Source organism: Protomyctophum parallelum (assembly GCF_964188405.1).
Source record: "Protomyctophum parallelum genome assembly, chromosome: 22".
In the NCBI taxonomy this organism is placed as follows: Eukaryota; Metazoa; Chordata; class Actinopteri; order Myctophiformes; family Myctophidae; genus Protomyctophum; species Protomyctophum parallelum.
In genome coordinates, this window is record NC_139714.1 from 30,962,402 (window position 1) to 30,985,127 (window position 22,726).

General features: G+C 44.3%; 1 protein-coding gene across 2 annotated transcripts in view; it reads right to left on the minus strand.

The window, feature by feature from the left end:
• Positions 1-22,726, minus strand: part of pphln1 (periphilin 1) — a 50,069-nt gene that overhangs the window by 26,016 nt on the left and 1,327 nt on the right. The window contains exons 2-8 of one of the 2 annotated variants that reach the window (XM_083757818.1): positions 16,752-16,819; positions 15,317-15,384; positions 13,505-13,735; positions 9,577-9,638; positions 7,836-7,952; positions 6,448-6,644; positions 1,016-1,102 (exon numbers count right to left, since the gene is read on the minus strand). In XM_083757818.1, coding sequence (XP_083613944.1) covers positions 1,016-1,102; positions 6,448-6,644; positions 7,836-7,952; positions 9,577-9,638; positions 13,505-13,735; positions 15,317-15,384; position 16,752 — 763 coding nt within the window. In that variant the 5' untranslated portion in view covers positions 16,753-16,819. The remainder of the gene's footprint in view (positions 1-1,015; positions 1,103-6,447; positions 6,645-7,835; positions 7,953-9,576; positions 9,639-13,504; positions 13,736-15,316; positions 15,385-16,751; positions 16,820-22,726) is intronic. The other variant, XM_083757819.1, reaches the window with a different exon arrangement.

A 22,726-nucleotide genomic window follows, 5' to 3' on the forward strand; every position in this document is an offset into this window, starting at 1 on the left:
TCCATGACATCAGACACACTGGGCTCACTGCTACAATCTAAAATATCTAAAACCACATATCACACATATAAAGACCCCCGGGAAAGTGTTCTAAAGCTTCTAAACGTCATTAACATATATTTTTTTGCAAAAAGGGTGAAGTGTCCCTTTAAAGCTTTGTAATTGGCTATATGTCTAACGTGGCTGGAAGAATAGCAGGAAGTTGACCAGGCATAGGCCTTTGCCTACTCTCTACTGTACCTAGTGAAAAAAGATGGATGGTAAATGCCACAGACGACACTGTGCATACTGTTGAATCATGTCACGTGACGACATTCAATGCTAAAGTAAATTAGGCTATAATTTGCAGGATAAAAACTATAAAACGCAATGCTACGGTACCTCTCCACAAAAGGCTAGAATAGATAGAGATTAAACACACCAATATACAGAGAAGTTGCCTCTAATCATTAGAGGCAATTACTGTAGTCATTAGACGTCTAATGACTGATCTGGAGTCAGAGGGAAAACCCCCGGCTACGGCGGTTTTGTTCGCTGAGCAGGGGGGCAACCTTTATATCTCCGATACCAGATCAGCAGTTACAGGGCAACTGCAGCACTATACTAGAGCCCATTCTGACCTGAGATCAGATTCTAAAAACGTCTGTTTGAAAATGACAGTTTTCTGAAAAGGTTATGTTTCTGTCAGTCGTTCTTCGATTTTTCAAAAATAGCAGACCTACAAGCTCGTAGCGCGCCACTCGGTGGCGCGCTATGAGCTTGTAGATCTGCTATTTTTCAATAGCTAAAGCATAACATAATGCTAACACCAAAATGGGTTCCAGTTCAGAATGGACTAGCAGACCCAGGTCAAACAGAACATGAAGGAGCACCGTTTACTCTTTAGGGGACTACTGAGACTAAGTAAGCTCAGGATGATGATAGAGAGAGGAGAGTTCTGATGTGGTTTAGAGTAGACCAGTCTGTTCTGTGACCCGGGTCCACCCTAGCTTACGTGGGTTAACAGTGTACCGACCCAGAGTGTCATGTCCGCTCTTTTGGGAAAAGAGTGCCCCCCAGAGGTGATCGGGACCAGCAGAGAGCCCCTCGGGACCGTCTGCACCTGTAAAGCCAGTTAGTCATACCGTTAAAACTTAAAACACAGGGCAGGGCTCAACTTGCAGCTGGAAAAGATGGAAATGCAGAAAAGCAGAGAGGAAACGGTTTCATTTAAAAAATGTTATACACTAAGTCTATTACTGAGAAAAAGACTGCACAACACATTCACTGCCACGTATTACCGTAATTAATTCATTCTTCCACAAGTGCCAGTCTTTTCATCGCAAGCTCTTATTTTGAAGGTGAAGAATTCCCAGGCGGTGAACCAGAAGCTAACAATAGCTATGTAAAGTGTTGCGCGGTTGTTTTCATTTACCTGAAACATACATTTTGCAACTACAATCATCAGACGCTTTAATTATGGGCCGTGAATAAAGCTTGTTTAAAAAAAAAATCACACCAGTGTGAACCGAGTGGTGCAACTCCCGTCTATTGGTTCTCTGTATCGTTCCAATTTGTATCATTCCAATTTCTTCTCTGTATCGTTCCAATTTCTTCTCTGTATCGTTTGCGTCCAGCAGGTGGCAGCCATGTCACATACTTCTCTCGTTCCAATTTCACGCATGCGCACACCACTCGTGCTCACACAGGTACACACACAAACAGGTACACAGCTACACGGACATTGCATGCTGGATGTAGAAGTGGTTGCACCACTTAAAAACAACAAGAAATAACGCAATCTGGTTACTTCATTAACCACAGTTCATTAAGCAAACTAGAACGGTGTCCGTTGGGAGCCTCTACAGCGGTGCCTGTTGGGCACTACTGGCCTACTTGGAACGATGCAAGTTGGAAATGTATATACCCATACCCAAATATTATGTCTGTGTCCCTTTTATGCCCATATATGGAGTATGGAGTTTCTTTGTCAGGCATGTCCAAATATGGAGTCTAATATGCAGACGTCAGAATGATGCTAGAACAAGCCGGCTCCATATATGGACAGTGCCATTTTGACCAAATTCTTTAGGGTCACTTGTTTGAGTATAACAGATGAGCGAAGCGGAGAGGAGCTAAGCTGAGGCGAGTAGCCTCAGCGCAGTGTACACACACACACACACACACACACACACACACACACACACACACACAGACACACAGACACACAGACACACACACACACACACACACACACACACACACACACACACACACACACACACACAACGCCTACAATGGTTAGCCTACTGCCGCAAGCTACCAGTGTCGCCTAATTGGCAATCTCAACACGGGTCAGAAAGTACGCCAGACCACACGAGCCGGGCGGGAAAAATAACATTTCTCTCTATATGGAAGAGGGGGGGCTGTGTGTGTGTGTGTGTGTGTCTCAATATACAGACCACCCAGGGAATGCTTCAAACAACCTGCCTATAATATATACAGTGCAAATATATATCTATTATATACTTTGCACTGTTTGGCGTTTGCATAATACTTAGCAAATATTCAAGGTGTCAGATTTGGAATTGTTTTTATTTCTTTCAGACAGGCTACATTTTCTACATGAATATATATAATACTATAATATTATAAGATGAAATTGGAGTTAAACGCTGCACTTTGTAAAAATTACAAAATATGACTGGTAACTTCGTTGAAGATTCATCTAAAAGACCACCCCTGTGTCCCGGCCGGGACCCATTAATAATAATAATGTATACGTACGCACGTATCAAGAAACCAAAGGACGCTTTACGATACAGAAAGAATAAGCAAACAAACTAATTGTCAAAAAGCCTGAGTAAACAAATGTCTCTTCAGTGCAGACTTGACAGAGTCCAATGTAGGCGTCTGGAGAATCTCCAAGGGGAGAGAGAGTTCCAAAGGGCAGGGGCTGCCACTTAGAAGGCTCTATTGCCGAGGGTCTGCTTTTATCCGTGAGGGATGGTGAGGAGGGACCCCGTGTCCGAAGACCTCAGCTTCCACTCAGGGGTGTAGTCTTTGACGAGGTCTCTCAGATATGGTGAGGAGGGACCCCATGTCCGAAAAGACCTCAGCTTCCACTCAGGGGTGTAGTCTTTGACGAGGTCTCTCAGATATTGCGGGGCTAGGTTATGGAGAGATTTGCAGGTGAGGAGGAGGAGCAGTTTGTAATGTAGGTGATGCAGAACCTGACCAGAAGCCAGTGGAGTGTGGGTGAAGGGGGGGGTGATGTGCTACCTCATCTATCACCTAGAAGCTTTCACGGGGAAACTCCTGGTAGGAGGGGAGTTCGTCGTCATCATCGAGGGGGAACTCCTCGTCCATCATGTCGCCCCACTGTCGCCGTGGGTGATGAGACCAGGAGCCATTCAGGGACACCTCGCGGGAGAGAGACATCCTGTCTGGCGAGGGCTCCAGGTCGGCATCGAGATCACTCAAGAACGAGGTGGGCTGACGAGGCCTCACCGTTGTCCTGGGTGCTCCACGGAGGGATGGTTCGCTGCCATAGGTCGAGTCGGGCTGACGAGGCCTCGCCGATGAGCGGGTAGCTTCACGGGCGGGCTGACGAGGCCTCGCCGATAACCGGGTAGCGTCAGGGGCGAGCTGACGAGGCCTCGCCGATGAACGGGTAGCTTCACGGGTGAGCTGACGAGGCCTCGCCGATGAACAGGTAGCTTCACGGGCGGGCTGACGAGGCCTCGCCGATAACCGGGCACCGTTGTCCTGGGTGCTCCACGGAGGGATGGTTCGCTGCCATAGGTCGAGTCGGGCTGACGAGGCCTCGCCGATGAGCGGGTAGCTTCACGGGCGGGCTGACGAGGCCTCGCCGATAACCGGGTAGCGTCAGGGGCGAGCTGACGAGGCCTCGCCGATGAACGGGTAGCTTCACGGGTGAGCTGACGAGGCCTCGCCGATGAACAGGTAGCTTCACGGGCGGGCTGACGAGGCCTCGCCGATAACCGGGTAGCGTCAGGGGCGAGCTGACGAGGCCTCGCCGATAACCGGGGAGCTTCACGGGCGGGCTGACGAGGCCTCGCCGATAACCGGGGAGCTTCACGGGCGAGCTGACGAGGCCTCGCCAGTGACCATGATGCTTCAGAGGCCTTGCCGTTGCGGGCCGTTCTGGGGGCCCTCATTGCAGAAGCCTGGGAGGAGGAGGTGTGTTGCCGAGGCCTCACCACGGGCTGGGACTCGCCATCCGGGAAGGCCTCGCGTTCGCGGTCCAAAGAAGCCCGGGGCGCCGAAGCGCTGGCGCAACGGCGTGGCATGGCGGTGGGCCGCGGCGCCCCTCTGTCTGCTGCGGTGAGGTGGTCGGTTCCCTGGCTGTAGAAAGCTTTGACCCTTTTGAAACGGCTCTTCTTGGGCGGGCCGTTCTGGGGGCCCTCATTGCAGAAGCCTGGGAGGAGGAGGTGTGTTGCCGAGGCCTCACCACGGGCTGGGACTCGCCATCCGGGAAGGCCTCGCGTTCGCGGTCCAAAGAAGCCCGGGGCGCCGAAGCGCTGGCGCAACGGCGTGGCATGGCGGTGGGCCGCGGCGCCCCTCTGTCTGCTGCGGTGAGGTGGTCGGTTCCCTGGCTGTAGAAAGCTTTGACCCTTTTGAAACGGCTCTTCTTGGTGTTGTAGTCCATGGCGTCGCACGAAGAGCAGCCGCCCGGCGCGCCGAGTGCCTCGCGCGCGTGCCTCTCTCCGAGGCAGTATGCGCAAAAGCCGTGCCCGTCCATACCCGACATGGTGTTACCGCACGCGGGAAACCCACAGGCCTTCTGGGGCACCTCCACCGCTCCCCTACGCCGGCGGCGGGCGGCTGTAGCAGTCTCCTTCTGCGGTGCAGCCATGGTAACTGAGACAAGGATCCAAGATAAATGCATTTTAAAGAATTGATGAACATCAATTAATTTAATTACCAGCTGCCGGATTATATATATGCAGAAGTGTGCTATGAAATGTAAATATCTGTGTGTATCTGTATTTGTGTGTGTGTGTGTGTGGAAACAACAACAGGATCTGTCCTAAATAATTCTGAAGCAACATGGCGGCGTCCGGATTATTATTTCTTGTTTTGTTTTGAACGATTTCTACATGGATTGTGTGTGTGTGTGTGTGTCATGCCGTTTAGTGTCGGAGTGTGTGTGTGTGTGTGTGTGTGTGTACCGTGCCGTACCGTACCTGTTATCCCTTGGTTCGCGCGACGTGATGAAAACAGTGATATGATGATAAAAAGTAGCGTCGGAGCGTATTTGTGTGTGTGTGTGTGTGCACAGTCTGCACAGTGTCATGGCGTTTGGACTATGGGTTTATGGGTTTAGTCGTTTAGACGATGGGATGAAGCCTCTAAGGTTGTTGTTGGCCTGCAATCCTGTCCCATTGGCTTAGAGGTCGCCTAGAGACGAGGCAGCCAATGAGAAAGATAAGTCTCAAGTACAGAACGTGGGCGTGAAAGCAGCGGCCAGCGTTTATTGACCAGCTGTGCTTACACAGCAGCTGGTAAAAACCCATTTACATTGAAGCTGACGTAGGCGGACATTTCACTTCCGGTTCATTCCCGGTATTATCGATCGCATAGCGACCACGAGGCATTCATACATTGCATGCGAGCGTGATCTAACTTAATCAATAAAAACCCTAAAATGTACGAGTATACTCTGTCAATGGCAGTGAGCGGTTGGGTTTGAATTGACGATGGCAGTGAATGTGTTACGTTTGCTGTATAATCTCTCTCAAATTCAGAAGCTCTATATTTATCAGGGTTCCCATGGCAATTAGTTGCCTACTGTAGGTCCTACAGTGTATCACCCTGGATTAGAAGGTACAGTATATCATTTTGCAATGAAACCATTCATGGTGTACTGACTCCTGACACCTTGGGCACACACTCTTGTTACAGGAACAAACCCCAGTGGTGCTGGTTATCAAACTTTTTCATATCAAGGACCCCATAATTGACACTCATTAGCCCACAGACCCCCCATTTGAAAAGATATGCCAAGGACCCCCATAAGAGAAGGTTTTTACGGCTCTAGCAGTGATTCTCAACCATTTTCAATTCAAGGGGCCCCCTGGTTTGACCTGAATTAGGCTACGGCCCCCCATTTAATGGCAATTTTCTATCTCTGGGTCCCCAATGCATATTGAAAACAGCACCCCCTACTGGTACTCATAGTCATATACTGGTGCTAATGGCCACATACATAGGTGAACACATAGGTAGGTGAACACATAGGTAGGTGAACACGGACATTGCTGTTCCTTGGAGTGGTTGCACCACTCAAAAATCAAAGTTAATTTAAGTCAGATGGAACCTTATGGGTCTGTAACTCAAGAGAGTGTACAAATGGAACCAAATGGACCCGGCGTTAACCCACTTTGGGAAACCACTGCTCTACACTCTGCAGTGCCATTCTAGGAGGTGGCGATATTGACGTACTCTTGCCTTGCTGCGAGGGGAAGGGAAGGCCCTTGGTCCTGTCCGGCGAGTATCCTCTGCTACTGACGCTGGAGCCGGAGCGACTGTGGGGGGAACGGGCCACCTCTCTCCTGGCGGGGGAACGCTCTCTGATGGGAGGGAAGGGAGCCGGAGCCGGGGCCGGCGCCGCCTTCCTCCTGTAGGGGTCTCGGTCCTCTCTGTGGTGAAAAGAAAATAAGAATAATAAAATTTGTTGTTGTTGTTGATTTGTTGTATTTGTATTTATGTTGTATCCGATCAGTAGTATCGGTAATGAAGTGTATGTACTGTTTGTACTGAACTTGTGTGAAAAGTCATATTATCCCATGAGGGATGGGCCACAAGGTGGCATGACACTTAAATAAATAAATTAATTCATTCATTAAATATTTCCCTGCCCGACCCTAGTGATTAGCATAGATTTTAGGCCCGGCCCGAAGATGTCGGGTCGGGTTTAGGCAGAATTTGAGAACTACATAAACTACATAAGCTCAAAAAACAATGACCCATTTTATTCCACATTTTTCTGCAAGTCTACCGGGTTGGAACGTTCGCCGACTCAGGAACAATTTAACTTCGCTAAATACAATTACCGCATTCAACTCCTTTTCTTGACTTGGAAATGTTGCCCATGATTGAAAGATGACATCCAGCGTTATCAGCTCGGTTGGGATGTGGTGCCATGGCTCTTTCCCACAATAACATATTAAATATATTAATATAAATCTTTAGAGAAGTCATGTACGAGTCATACCCTCTGTCGAGGTATAAATCTTTAGAGAAGTCATGTACGCATACCCTCTGTCGAGGTTTAAATCTTTAGAGAAGTCATGTACGCATACCCTCTGTCGAGGTTTAAATCTTTAGAGAAGTCATGTACTCATACCCTCTGTCGAGGTTTAAATCTTTAGAGAAGTCATGTACTCATACCCTCTGTCGAGGTTTAAATCTTTAGAGAAGTCATGTACTCATACCCTCTGTCGAGGTTTAAATCTTTAGAGAAGTCATGTACTCATACCCTCTGTCGAGGTTTAAATCTTTAGAGAAGTCATGTACTCATACCCTCTGTCGAGGTTTAAATCTTTAGAGAAGTCATGTACTCATACCCTCTGTCGAGGTTTAAATCTTTAGAGAAGTCATGTACCCATACCCTCTGTCGAGGTTTAAATCTTTAGAGAAGTCATGTACTCATACCCTCTGTCGAGGTTTAAATCTTTAGAGAAGTCATGTACTCATACCCTCTGTCGAGGTTTAAATCTTTAGAGAAGTCATGTACCCATACCCTCTGTCGAGGTTTAAATCTTTAGAGAAGTCATGTACTCATACCCTCTGTCGAGGTTTAAATCTTTAGAGAAGTCATGCACTCGTACCCTCTGTCGAGGTTTAGGATGGCTTGCATGAGCGTGTCGGCGTCTCCCTCTCCTAGGGACCTGACTGCAGGGTAGAGGGCCTGATTCCGCACGCTGGGAGGAGGCGGTGCCCGAGCACTGGTGAGGGGGGAAAAAAAACACAAATGTCCACACTTAAAACATAAAGAAGGTATTTCAGTCGGGACAGATTTATTCAACACGGGTTACAGTATCAAACGTACATGTACTTATTTTAAACAATGACTAGATACTCACAATACACTAGTAGTAACGCCTTCTTTCTAAACAAGAAGAACGAAGGAAGACGTCCATTACCCCCAAAAATAAAGTTATTTTAAGTGGCTGGCGATGCATAACCAAATAGGGTTACAGCTTGGCCGATAGTCCTACTGTAAGCAGATAGTGTTAATGCAGGAGGTGGAACATGTCCAACGGTCAGATAACAGTCTAAGAATGTCAACCACACGGCTTCCGTCACTGGGCTTTGTCAGCGAGCTGCCACGACTCCAAATAGTGGTGCACCCAGGGACAGGCACAGCCAGTCCAAGTTCAAGCTGAGGCCCAAGAACAACACAGTCAATGTTAATATAACAATAATTGTAAAATAGGTGAATAGGTTTTTTTATAGGTTGCTTACGGAGACATATCTGCTGGAAGAATGGGGTCATCTACTATTTGCCAAGCAGTAGATACTGGCGAACTGGCCCCATTCTTTATCATTAACACCGTTATAAAATGCCAATAAGCTTTAGTCCCACAACCTACACCAAACCCTCACCGCAAGCACGATGCAACGCATGTCGGACAAACGCATGTCGGGGGAGCAACGGGTGATTTGCGCATGTCAGACTTTTGGTGCGTCGGATAAGCATGCGCATGGTACCCATTACTTAGAAATGGTGTAGTGCTCTTTAAAATGTCCACATATCACCACCACAAAGCTGAAACTAAAGATTATCTGCACCCATATATGTCTTTTGATACCCAATTTGTAGCCTGCCTGTGGAGACCAGTGCTGCCATGAACCATTTGTAGACACTGAGTGAGCATGAATGGAGCCAGGCTGACCTTGTTGAGGCACTGTACTGTACCACAGGAGCCCGGTATAAGCTGAGCCAATGTGGGGCAGACTAGACATGGATTTATGCTTAGTCTTATGTTACTGTAAACAAACATTTCACAGAGGGATATTCACACATTTCACGTTACAGAGGCCTACCACTGCAGAGGACTGCCCCCTCAGGCTAAATCGGAGGCATTGAAAACAGGGGACATATTCACTGTTCTGATGTGTGGAGAAAGACTGCCACCTGCTGTTCACTGGGAGAACTTCCCTTCAGAAGGGAAGATGGGATTCTCTTAACTAGATGCTTGTGCGCTTCAATGGATAGAGATGGGGTAGGGCTGCACCATTATTTTGCAGAACACTATTCATTATTATTAAATCACAATTATTGACATGGTTATTGCTCGTCAGTGTCATATCTTTGGCCAAATGTAATTTTATAATTGGGGAATTGGGTTGTACACGAGCTAGTGACAGATGCCGTTGCCAGCAGCAAAGTAGCCCAAGTACATTTTAACTAAATAAATTCATATACAACATACAGTATAATCAAGATTTTCAATTACTTTTGATTAATTGTGCAGGCCCTAGGATAGAACATTACATACATTTCACATTATTGGAAAGAAAACAATTATCTTAAAAAATATAAAATAAAAACAATGGCAAAATTACCCAAAATCAATTGGCCGTCCTGTGTGTGGCTCCTCTCTAGGTACCCTGTAGGGATATTCCTCCTGTAATTAAGAGAACAAAGTATTACACTCACAACTTTGAGAATACATCATAATTAATTACATTCATCGAAACTACAGGAAAAGTCATACTTAAAAAAATAATAGCTACTGTGTACATGCACAGTATGAAACAAGTCAAATAATATAAACATTATTTTTATGTGTTTGTGTGTGTGTGTGTGTGTGTGTGTGTGTGTGTGTGTGTGTGTGTGTGTGTGTGTGTGTGTGTGTGTGTGTGTGTGTGTGTGAGACACGCGACTTGGCCTGTTGTAGCGCCACCATGACGCCGATTTGAAAACTGTCAAGTGGCATTTCTTCCTCAGCCTAGTGGGAATATGCATGCACAGTTTCACTGGACGGTGAAACTGTCCAATTGGAGTTGTGGCGATTCGTGCAAAACGGGTACATAGCGGAGTACTCCTGAAACCTTTAGAAGCCAATCAGGATGGATTATGAGAAATCAAACAAACCCGTCTTGATCACATGACTATGGGAGAGCATGTGTACCGATTTGCATGAAATCTGGATAAAATCTGAAGGAGTAATATTAGAAAAGGTTTTTCCTTGGCCTCTAGGGAGTGTGCATACAAAGTTTTACACAGATCCATGCAGGATTGCAGGTAGAGGTAAAAACACTAATTGGCCAGTTATAGCGCCACCATGAGGCTGAGATGAAAATGATCCAATGGCATTTCTTCCTCAGCCTAGTGGGAATGTGCGTGCAGAATTTCACGGAAGTCACACAATGCATTTTGTTTGAAAACGTGCACTCCTGCGAACTTTGGTAGCCAATCAGGATGGAGTCTGAAAAATCTGAAAGACCTGTTTCGTTGAATGGCTCTAGAGAGACTGTGTACCAATTTGCATGATGTTTGGACCAAATTTGTAGTTTTTCTGTCCAAAACATTTTTTTTGCACAAAGCGGCCTCCTTGTGGTGCTACGAGAGGCCAATGTGAAAACCTTGGGGCAGAGGTTCAGCTGCGGCATTCAGGGAGTGTGTGTGCAGAGTATGGCAAGCCAACGGTGCCGGAGATTAGCTGTCCACAGAAACACGGACGGACACACACGGACGGACTGACGGAGTGCAAAACATATGCCTTCGGCCTGGTGGAGACAACAATGAGGTAGTGTGCTGTACGCCCCAGGAGTTGTCTGAGGAATTACTGTCCTTAGAACACAAGTGTCATGCCACGAACACCAGGGGGCACCAGATCTTCTGTAGAGCTACAATACTCAATAGAGTGATTATTGACAGTCAGTCCTTCCTTAGCAGTGATTCACCAGGCAGCCCCAAGCTAAATTAGTATTAGTTAATACGACATTGAAATCTGTGTGGATAACCCTATATACACATTGGTTATTGTCTCCACCAGGCCGAAGGCATGGGGGGAGAGTATGTTTTGCACTCCGTCCGTCCGTCCGTCCGTCCGTCCGTCCGTGTGTGTGTGTGTGTGTGTGTGTGTGTGTGTGTGTGTGTCCGTGAGCAGCTAATCTCTGCCACCGTTAACCGGGTCGATGCCAAATTTTGCACACACACTCCCTGGATGCCAACGATGAACCTCTGCCCCAAACTTTCCAGAACGGCCTGTTATAGCGCCACCAGGAGGCCGCTTTGTGCAAAACAAGTTTTTGCACAGTACACCTACAGATTTTGTCCAAACATTGCGCAAATTGGTACACAGTCTCTCTAGAGCCATTCAACGAAACCGGTCTTTCAGATTTCTCAGACTCCATCCTGATTGGTTAAGATTGGCTTCCAAAGTTCACAGGAGTGCTCAGTTTCAAACAAAATGCTGCAAATCATGAACACATCGCGTGATTTCCGTGAAATTGTGCACCCACATTCCCACTAGGCCGAGGACGAAATGCCACATGAACAATTTCAACTCAGCCTCAAGGTGGCGCTATAACTGGCCGAAAAGTGTTTTTACCTCTAACTGCACGGATCTGTGGATAACTTTGTATGCCAACTCCTGGTATAGACCTGTGCCCAGAAGGGCACTTTTTCTAGTTTGGAATATATTTTTTAAACATTTTAACAACACAAATCTCACAAATCTTTATAGCAGTGATTCTTCAACCTTTTTTAATTTAAGCACCCCCAGTTTGATATTCATTAGGCCACAGATCTCCATCTATTTAATAAATTGTTTTATCTCTGGAACACAAATTGTCACCTTCAATTAACTACCTCATTGTTAATCTATGGAACCAAATTGAATAGACAATAGATTCAGGTCAATCATTCAAATATCATATAGAATTATAGATAACATAATCAGGAAAATCAACTTCAGCACTGGTGTCCTATACCATAACAGAAACGGCTTTACATTTATTTATAATCAGAAACTCAACATCCATCATCCATGCCATCTCCCACATCAAGAAGACGGCATTGCTGGCTGCAGTTCATTTTGAAATGTATTAATTTCCATTAGCCACAGTATCTGAAACAGCTTATGGAACTGTTCACTTCTAGACATCAACCTTATGACTGGAACAATCTACTGGCATCTCTGGCTGGCATCTCCCTTAGAGATAGGGTGAGAATTCAGTCATGACTCAGAGTAGAGTCGCTGCTTCTTCGCCTGGAAAGGAACCAGCTTAGGTGGTTCGGGCATCTGGTTGGGATGCCTCTCGAGCGTCTGCCTAGGGAGGACCTTGATGCACATCCCACTGGGAATAGACCCCGGGGCAGACCAAAGTGCAGTTGGAGGAAGCACATTGACTCACTGGCCTTAGAACGCCTCGGGATCCCCCAGTAAGAAGTTACTAATGTTGCTCTGGAGAGGGAAGTCTGGAGCTCTAAGCGGTTGAAGATGGATGGATCTTATTCAGTCCTCTCACCTTGAGATTACCTGTTCATGTTGTTAATTTTGTCTGTTTGATGTTGTTGGAATTGTCTGTAAAGCATATTTTGTCTTAAATGTATGAAGTCTATTTTGTAAGGTGCGGACCCCCTTTTAAACAAGATGTTTCAGGGGTTATTCCTAATAAAGAAATATCAGAAAAATTGGACTCCACATTGAGAAGCACTGCTTTATACGATTAACCAATTAAAACCAGGAAAGCATCCGGTGTCATTTTAAGGTTTTTGGCTATTCAAAAATTCAGCAGATGCACAAGCTCACAGCGCGTCACCGTGTGCCGCGCTGCGAGCTCGTACATCTGCTGTTTTTAAAGGACAACTTTAGTTTTTTTCAACCAAGGTTCATGTTTTAGGTTGTTATTAGAGAAACTAAAAGATGAGTGTTCATTTTCTTTCATTTGCTGCTTTCTTTCGTTTTAGGGATTTTAGCAGTTTTTGACAGGGGGGCGGGGGCATTCGAGCATGGGGCTAAATATGTATTTTTTTACAAAATATTATGGCGATTTATTATTTTATTATATACTATAGTCCTAATAAACCCCAAGAAATTACATCTGGCCACAAAATATCACAGGATCTATTGAATGTGACAAACTGACATGTTGAGCCTATACACACAGTACAAGCCTTCCCCCAGTAGGCTACCTTAGTACCTTCACATTCAGTAGATCCTGTGATCTGCTGTGGCCAGATGTAATTTCCTGGGGTTTATTAGGACTATAGTAAATAATAAAATAATAAATCACCATAACATTTGGTAAAGAAATACATACTTAGCCCCATGCTCGAATGCCCCCAACCCCCTGTCAAAAAGAGCTAAAATCCCTAAAACGAAAGAAAGCAGCAAATGAAAGAAAATTAACACTCATCTTTTACTTTCTTTAATGACATCCTAAAACATGAACCTTGGTTGAAAAAAACTAAAGTTGTCCTTTAAACATTTTAGAAAAACCTTGAAAGTGTGAGAACTGCTGATGTAGAAGGTCAACTTGCCCTTCGTGCAGGAGGAGCGGTTCGTCGCTCTGCAGGGAAGTGAACGTTTTCGCCGTGGTAGGCCCGTTGATCTTCGCCATGGTACGTACGCGGTCCTCCTCCGTTAGGGAAGAAGCGTCCGTCGTTACCGTACTCGTAGTCGCCGCGGCCGTACCCGTCCTCGGGCCTGCTGTACGGACCCCTCCTCTCCGCCGGCCCTCCAGGCCCGGCTGGCCGGGGGTACTGTGACGGCTACAAGATATACATTTAGTATGAAACAAATTACAAACTACAAATTAACCCATTCTGACCTGAGATCAGATTCATACGAGGTTTCCGACTGGACACACACTGGTCGATTTTTCAAAAATAGCAGACCTACAAGCTCGTATCGCGCCACTCGGTGGCGCGATATGAGCTTGTAGATCTGCTATTTTTCAATAGCTAAAGCATAACATGATGCCGACACCAAAATGGGTGCCCGGTCAGAATGGGTTAAGCACTGCACAAAGGTCTGTTCAATTTCATTTAATTCCGTAAATTTGTCAACTGAGTTTGCTTGAAACTGCTCAGTTTCTCTTGCCAACGTGTTCACAAATGCAGTACAAGAGAAATTTCTATTCAAACGTATTCAAGTGTTACTTAAAATATATGATCTGGAACATTGCTGACATGAACACTTAATACTGACCGAACTGTAATTTGTTTTTCTATTATTATTATCTACTTTGTGTATTTTTATTTTTAAATTTAATTTATTGATTCATTTATACTGTGTATACTTATCTTTTTTTACTTGTTTATATGCTTGTTTTACCTTTCCTTACAACTTTCAATGTTAATTTGTATTATTTGTAATTTGTATTATTTGTATGTATTGTTTAGAAATGTTAATAGTACAAGATAGTGTACCAGGGTTGGTACTTTGGGGGTTGGGAGGGACAACATACACTCTTTTGTATGATATTGTTTGGATCTGAAGGTGTGAAATATATTTCTTAAAAAAACAAGACTTAATGTCGGAAAGGCCTTACAGACACACCCTCTGAAATATCCTTCCTGAATAATGTGCCAAAAGACATTCACAAGGTGAAACAAACGAGTTTTCATCTTATGACTTGATTAGTACAATTTGATCTGGAAATACGCCAACTGTACATACGTCGGACTGCCAGCCACGTGCATGTGTGCTCTTTTGTTTAACAAAATATCTTTGAGCGCAGCGTGATTGAAATATTGTCGACTGTTAACCCATTCTGACCGGGCACCCATTTTGGTGTCAGCATCATGTTATGCTTTAAAGCTATTGAAAAATAGCAGATCTACAAGCTCATATCGCGCCACCGAGTGGCGCGATACGAGCTTGTAGGTCTGCTATTTTTTTTTTTATCGAAGAACGACTGACATTTTTAGAATCTGATCTCAGGTCAGAATGGGTTAATCAGACCAGTGTGTGTCCAGTGGAAAACTCGTATGAATCTGATTTCAGGTCAATGCTTGTGAATGCAGCAACATAAGAGCACTTCCATCATGAATGGGTGACAGCCAGACGATCTGGAGGCCACGCCTGACCTCTTGGTGGTCCTTAGATATGGAACTTAGAATCTATTCTACAGTCTATTTTTTAACTGCAACTGCATCATAGAGAGATAAAATCCTGTGTACTAAAAATTTTGTAAAGTTTGCACTGGCTCTCCATAAATCTAAAGTTCATCTCACATCTTTATGCAATTTGAGAAGTGAAAGCAAAGGCACAGAGAGAAAAAACAAAGTGTGACATAACTTCAAAACATCTGCATGTCATGTGTGAAATGTCATGTTGGTAAATCTCACCGCTCTGTCTGGTAGAAAGCGCTCATCATACGCATCTCGTATGCTCCTATGCTCTCTCCTGTAAGTCACTGGAAAATGCAGCAAGAGTGTTACAATACAAACCACCAAGGCACCAACATCAGCATCAGGTGACATAAGACAGTGGGTTCCCAAACTTTTTCTTATCAAGGACCCCCAAAATGACACTAATTAGCCCACGGACCCCCATTCGAAAAGATATGCCAGGGACCCCTCCATAAGAGAAGATTTGTACTGCTCTAGCAGAGATTCTCAACCCGGACCCCCCCAGGTTGACATGCATTAGTCTACGGACCCCCATTTAATGGCATTTCTATTTCTGGGACCACTTGGGTTACATTTGCACACACTCAGAGTTACAGACCCATACGGGTCCATTTGGTTCCGAACTATCATTTAGCTGGGGAGTGGGGACCCCTTGGAAATCCCTCAAGGACCCCGGACTCCACTTTGGGAACCACTGACATAAGACAACATAAACAGCTTTCCTGTCACCACTGTTAGTCTTCAAATATTCTCCAACTTTCCGCAAACATTCATTTCTCAACAGGTTTTCAAGGCTCTTATCAGATCTATCCATGATTCCATTATGATCCATGCCGATTATGTATGTTTTGCATAAGATGGCATTAGACCATAGGTAAGTCGTTGTCTTAACCCATTCTGACCGGGCAGTCGGGCACCCATTTTGGTGTCAGCATCATGTTATGCTTTAGCTATTGAAAAATAGCAGATCTACAAGCTCATATCGCGCCACCGAGTGGCGCGATACGAGCTTGTAGGTCTGCTATTTTTGAAAAATCGAAGAGCGACTGACATTTTTTGAATCTGATCTCAGGTCAGAATAGGTTCATCAGACCAGTGTGTGTCCGGCGGAAACCTTGTATGAATCTGATCTCAGGTCAGAATGGGTTAATGTCTTCATGAGACATACTAGTGTCATTACAGCAGGTGTACTTGGACATCAAGCCACTTCAGAAACAGGCGATAGGCTCCCGACCTATGGGCCACCTAGCTCAATTCCCAAGGCTACTTTACGATAATAACCTGGGTCACATGGCAAAAACAAATGACGTAAAACAGTTATGTAAAGTCATGGCATTAGCATATATTGTACTTGTGTGGGCTAAATAGTAATTTTTTTGAGTGAAGGAACAGCAATGTCCGTGTTAACCTATGTGCTGGTCTATGTGACGTTAATGTGACTATGAGCACCAGTATGACTGAGTACGAGTAGGGGCGCTGTTGTGCCAGAAACAGAGAGAGAGAGATAGTGCTGCACTGTTGCCTGCTAATGAGAGAGAGAGAGAGAGAGAGAGAGAGAGGGGGAGATGGGGGAGGGGAGAGGAGTTGCACCACTCAGTTCACACGGGTGTGATTTTTTTAAATGGTATACTGGTTCATGATGACTACTTACTTGTTGATTCGAGGACTTCTTTGAAGTCTTCAGTGCGTGTAAGAAAAGTACGAGATCTTCAACACAATCTGGGGAAAGAAAAATAATATAGCTTAATGATGATCATATCACATAAAAAGCAAGGCTTTTGCACACCTACAGGCGTCAGGTGCATATTAGGACAGCCAGGTGCCCGACGTATACTGAAAAAGGAAAAAACTCCCACACGGTCTTCAAATGTAGTAGAACAATTTATTAAGGAACAGCACTGTTCGTCTTATTCAACCTTCATCAGTCTATCTTTAACTTTTAGTGCCGGAAGTGCTTCAAAATAGGAGCTCTGGGGTGCCGGAGTTGTCTGATCGCTTTTACTCTGAAAGCCATGAACCGGAAACACTTTCCTAAAAAAGTTGACTTTACAAAGTTGACCTTACATCCCGATCATTTTAATTTATACGATATATGATCCCAAAAGCGTTCATATTTTGCGGGAGAGACGGATGAGGAGCAGAAATGAAGCGCCAGCATATCGATCCATTCATCACCACGGAGAGCGCCCTGGATTAGGAGATACGAGTCATTCTTTCCGCCGCGCTAACATGTGAGTCAACGGCAAGCTAATAAATTGCCCAGAGCGTTGGCATAAGGCAAGCGAAAAGCGAACGGACAAAAAAAAAAAAATAGGAAAAATTCTGAATATTCTTATCTCGCCCCGTATCTTTGGGGTGCGCTAGGACGTCCACAGACGTCCAAGGCACCTCTCGGTTCGAATCCTTAAGACGGCCTGAGGCGTCGTATGTAGAAATTGTGCTAAGATTGAGAATGTATATATAGGCCACTGTTAGGCAAAAGGCGGAACTGGCCCACCAACGATAATATCTGGCCCGTCATATTAGTAAATAATTACAAATATCTGCCTGACAGTCCAACATTTAGCTTAGGCTATAAAATGCCATATCATATCATCTTATTCTTTCCCTATCATGGCTGTACCTTAAAGCTACCTGATTATGGCAAAACTTAACTTAAATAATAATCACCATTATGGGTCCATAAAACTTTTATTCAGCACTTTTTAATGCATTAATTGCATACGTTAATTCCAGACTGACTGCTGAAACATTGTAACAATATCTCTGATGTGATGTTTAACTGCGACATGTCGGCGGTGAGTCAGCCGTGTAGGCTACATGATTATCAACCTATACAACGTGCCGGTTGATATGTCCAAACGTGTTTGCCGCATTTTGATCATGTCATCAGAACAAAACATTAGGTTAAACATTAGTTAGCCCTGTGTTTTGAATATTTGGTGATATTATTCGGCCAAATCGGGCCAAAACCAAAAAAATGCATTTTTAGACATTTTCGGGTGAATATTTTCTGCAACCGAATATTCGGTGCATCACTAGTTTCAATGCCTTAACCCATTCTGACCTGAGATCAGATTCATACGAGGTTTCCACTGGACACACACTGGTCTGATGAACCCATTCTGACCTGAGATCAGATTCTAAAAATGTCAGTCGTTCTTCGATTTTTTTCAAAAATAGCAGACCTACAAGCTCGTATCGCGCCACTCGGTGGCGCGATATGAGCTTGTAGATCTGCTATTTTTCAATAGCTAAAGCATAACATGATGCTAACACCAAAATGGGTGCCCGCCCAGAATGGGTTAAACATTAGTTAACCCTGTGTTTTGAATATTCGGTGATATTATTCGGCCAAATCGGGCCAAAACCAAAATAAATGCATTTTTAGACATTTTCGGGTGAATATTTTCTGCAACCGAATATTCGGTGCATCACTAGTTTCAATGCCTTAAACAATGTACCGCAGTATGGAATAGTACTACAACAATACAGATCTTTATTCATCAAATGTTATAGCTCTCCTTGATTCAAAATAATAATAATAAAAACGCAACTGATAGAATACTCTTGCTCTATAATGAAAGAGTATTATTTACATTAATGATATATAGGCTAAATATAGGCTAAAAGAAAGTAAGAAATGTTTTCACAGTAATGCACAATCACATTGCTATAACAGTAACACCACAGCTAAAATATATATTTTAATTCAGCCTTTCAGTTTTTTGGATGGGTAATGTGTGAAGATGAAGAGAAACTGCTATTTTGTCCTAAATAGAAAACACACACAGTGGCAGAATACCACACAGAGCACGTCTGTGACCGATCCAAAACTAAGGAAAGCATGGACTTACAGATTCAGTGAACATAGCTTAAAGGGACACTTCACCCTTTTTGCAAAAAAATATATGTTAATGACATTTAGAAGCTTTAGAACACTGTCCTGAGGGTCTTTATGTGTGTAATATGTGGTTTTAGATATTTTAGATTGTAGCAGTGAGCCCAGTGTCTCGGATGTCATGGACACTGGTCTCACTTCCTTCCTGGACTACAATTCCCAAAATACTTTGGTGCACTGCTCCTCCTTGTGGATAGGGGAGGTCTGTCTTACTGAGACAACATGTAGTCCAGGAAGTAAGTGATCCCAGTGTCCATGACATCAGAGACACTGGGCTCACTGATACAATCTAAAATATCTAAAACCACATATTACACACATAAAGACCCACAGGAAAGTGTTCTAAAGCTCCTAAATGTCATTAACATATATTTTTTAGCAAAAAGGGTGAAGTGTCCCTTTAAGGCCACCACAAGTGAACCTGTCTCTCAAGAGAAGGCAGACTGCGTGTACCCAGCACTGAACAGAAAATGTGGTGGGAAAACTGAACTTACACTTCCTACCGGTCCACTGTACCAACTAAGACAAACAAGACGCATACTTCCCAAAGTTTTCCCACAGATTAAAATCTATCACCCAAAGAGAGCTTGAAAACATGACTAGTGGGGGGGGGGGGCAAGTACAACAATGTGCAAAAACACTGCGGACAGATTTTTTGTGACAGAAGGATGTCAGAACTACTTGCATACGAACAGAGCAACTACCTAAAATACATTTGAAAAAGACAGAGAGAGTAGCACACCCGTTAAGACTATTAATTTATATACATCCGCACCTACTGGTGGGCTTTAATTTAATAGACCCACAACACTAATTTAACCCTTTTACTGCTGCCATTTATTGAGAAATTAGGACCTAATTCATGCCAGCATTTTTTTAATTTGAGCTCTTATTTTGAAAAGCCACATTTTGCCTCAACCGGAAGTGAGCTTATCCCTGCCAGCTTTACGTTGCCAAGACAACCTTTGTTTACATGATCGAAAAATGCCGGTACATTTTTGCACTCCACAACGTCGGCTCGTGCCGTCAAAGAAACGCTGTTTTGACCAAAAATGCCATCTGGGACAAGGAATAGGAGATACAGGCGATTGAAAGAAACGGATAGAATGGATTCTTATGGCGACGGTGAATTAATATGAACGATCCAGTGCAGTGCTAACAACAGTGCTAGCTAACCGGCTAACGTGAGTAGCATTATGGCTTGATCAATCATATGCACTAATAAAGGGCAATTGCCGAAGGGCTTCGGCAATGGCAGCAAGCGTTAATATCAAATTAATGCTTCAATTGCCGAAGGGCTTCGGCAATGGCAGGAAGACGGTTAATAACACGATCGCTGGTTGAACTTCAATTATGTGCAGCAACAAATGTAATGTATAACATGGCAGGACAATGTGTGGGTGACATTCAGGGACACACATGTTGCTCTACAAAACGTTTCATATTCCCCACAGCGACCTCCAGCTTACCTCCCCAAACGGGGTCATCCCTATGTTCCCCAGGTTCTATGTTCCCCACTTACCTTAGGGTTTAAGGCCTATTCATAGTCTGGATTTTTGGTGGTGAGCTGACCACCGCGAAATAACGTTGAGCGGTTGTGAGTAAAAGGGCTGGAGCGGTGGCGGTGGTTTGCTCTTCACCGCGGCTCGTGACGTCATGTTGTAGTTCGGTGGTCACCTAACCACCGAAAATCTACACTATGTATGAGCCTTAGGGTTAGCGTTAGGTTTCTGGTTTAAGGACTTCAGTGTTTTGTACTATACAATTGTATGTATAAGTACCGAACAAAGAATGTTTGTTTTTGCCATCTTTGTTGAAGAGTCTGAGCAATCATGTTTTAGTTTATTTTATGCCAGTGTTAATTTATAGTTGGCTTAAGACTAGATAGTTTAAGTAGCCTAGGCAAGACTAAAGTTCAATGGATTGTTCAAAGACTGAGCTTAAATCAGAATTTGCTACTAAAAGTAACACTAAGACTAAGTTGCTAAAATACTTATAATCTTACTAGAATTACTAGGTTAGGTTTCTGGTTTAGGTTTATTCTAAGTGGGGAACAAATAACCTTTTTTGCATGGTGGGGAACATAGAACCTGGGGAACATGTACGCTGAAACAAACACGGTGGTGGTGTGTGCATGTATATTCAATTATTCATGCATGTATATTCATCAAGATACTGAATACATTACTGACTTGCAGCATGATGAAATGTAAACTGTGTGGTTTGAATCCATGAATTCGGAGATACTGACTGCAAAAAATTTTCTGAACTTCTTAAATGCAAGTCCAAGCTAGCCAAGCGCTTCAACAGTTATCTCCAAACCCAACTGGGCATCCTAAAAACACAACGAATCAAGCTAAGAAACTGTGTAACTGCCATGACCAAATCAGCTAAAATAAACTTTATCAATGATGAAGCCGAGGAAAACAAAAACAATCCTCGGGAGCTCTGGAAGCTACTAAACAGGCTAGGCTGCGGTCAGAAACTAAAAACCAGATTTACAAACATAAACATCAAATCGAATAACACCCCCATCACTGACAAGCTTGATGTAGCTAACTACTTAAAACATCTTCTTTACAAACATTGCAACAACGCTGGTTAACAAACTGCCCTCCCACTCTGGGCGTTTTGGTGTAGAGCACAATGCACATCAACCTTCTACAAAAACCTAGGTGTCGGAAACGTCAGAGAATGTTCATTTGGCGCAGAAACCCTTAAGTATTTGTTTGTTTGACCGGTTTGGCTGCTCTGAAATTCTCTCTTCCTTCCTTCCTTCCTTGACTTCCTTATTGACTGGATTGACACAAACAAGAGACTAAATTATTTTCACTCCTATGCCACCAACAGTCATTAACAGTCAGCTTGTGACTGCAACTTGTTCCTGTTCGCAGATGACTCAGCACTGCTGGTCTCGGACAGGAACAAACTGCAGGTTGAAAAGACCCTCAGCTCTGAACTCGGTAGAATCTGCACCTGGCTCGCTGATAACAAACTATCCTTACACCTGGGAAAAACTGAATCCATCCTCTTCGGATCAAATAGTAATCTCAGCAAGGCAGATGGCTTCTTGGTTAGAGTGGGTGACAATATTATCACACGAAAAGACCAAATTACCTACCTAGGTTCCATCCTGGAGGCCAATCTTTCCGGTGATAAGATGGCCACCAACGTAATCAAAAAAGACAATCAAAGAACAAGATTCCTTTACAGGATCTCCTCACTGGTCAGCAAAAACACCTTGAAGACCTTAACAGGAGCCCTCGTACAAGGTTTCTTTGACTATGCATGCACCTCTTGGTACCACAGCACCTCAAAGGCCATTAAAACAAGGCTCCAGACCTCCCAAAACAAACTGGTCAGGCTCCTACTTGGCCTCACCCCCCGAACCCACCCCACTTTGACAGGCTGGGATGGCTTAGGGTCGACGACAGAGTACAGCATCTTGCAATGGGTCTGGTCCACAAGATTCGATACACCACCAAGATACCCATGTACCTGTCTAAATACTTCCTTAATGTAAACGAAGTCCACACCCACAACACCAGAGGGAGTGCAACAAACCATGTACAACCCAGATTCGGCACAAACAAGGGACTAAATTATTTTCGCTCCTATGCCACCAAAATGTGGAACGCATTAAGACAACAGTCATTAAGACATGTGAATCCCTTGACTCCTTCAAAACCGCTCTCAAAGGGCACCTACGGATGGCTGCAATTCGA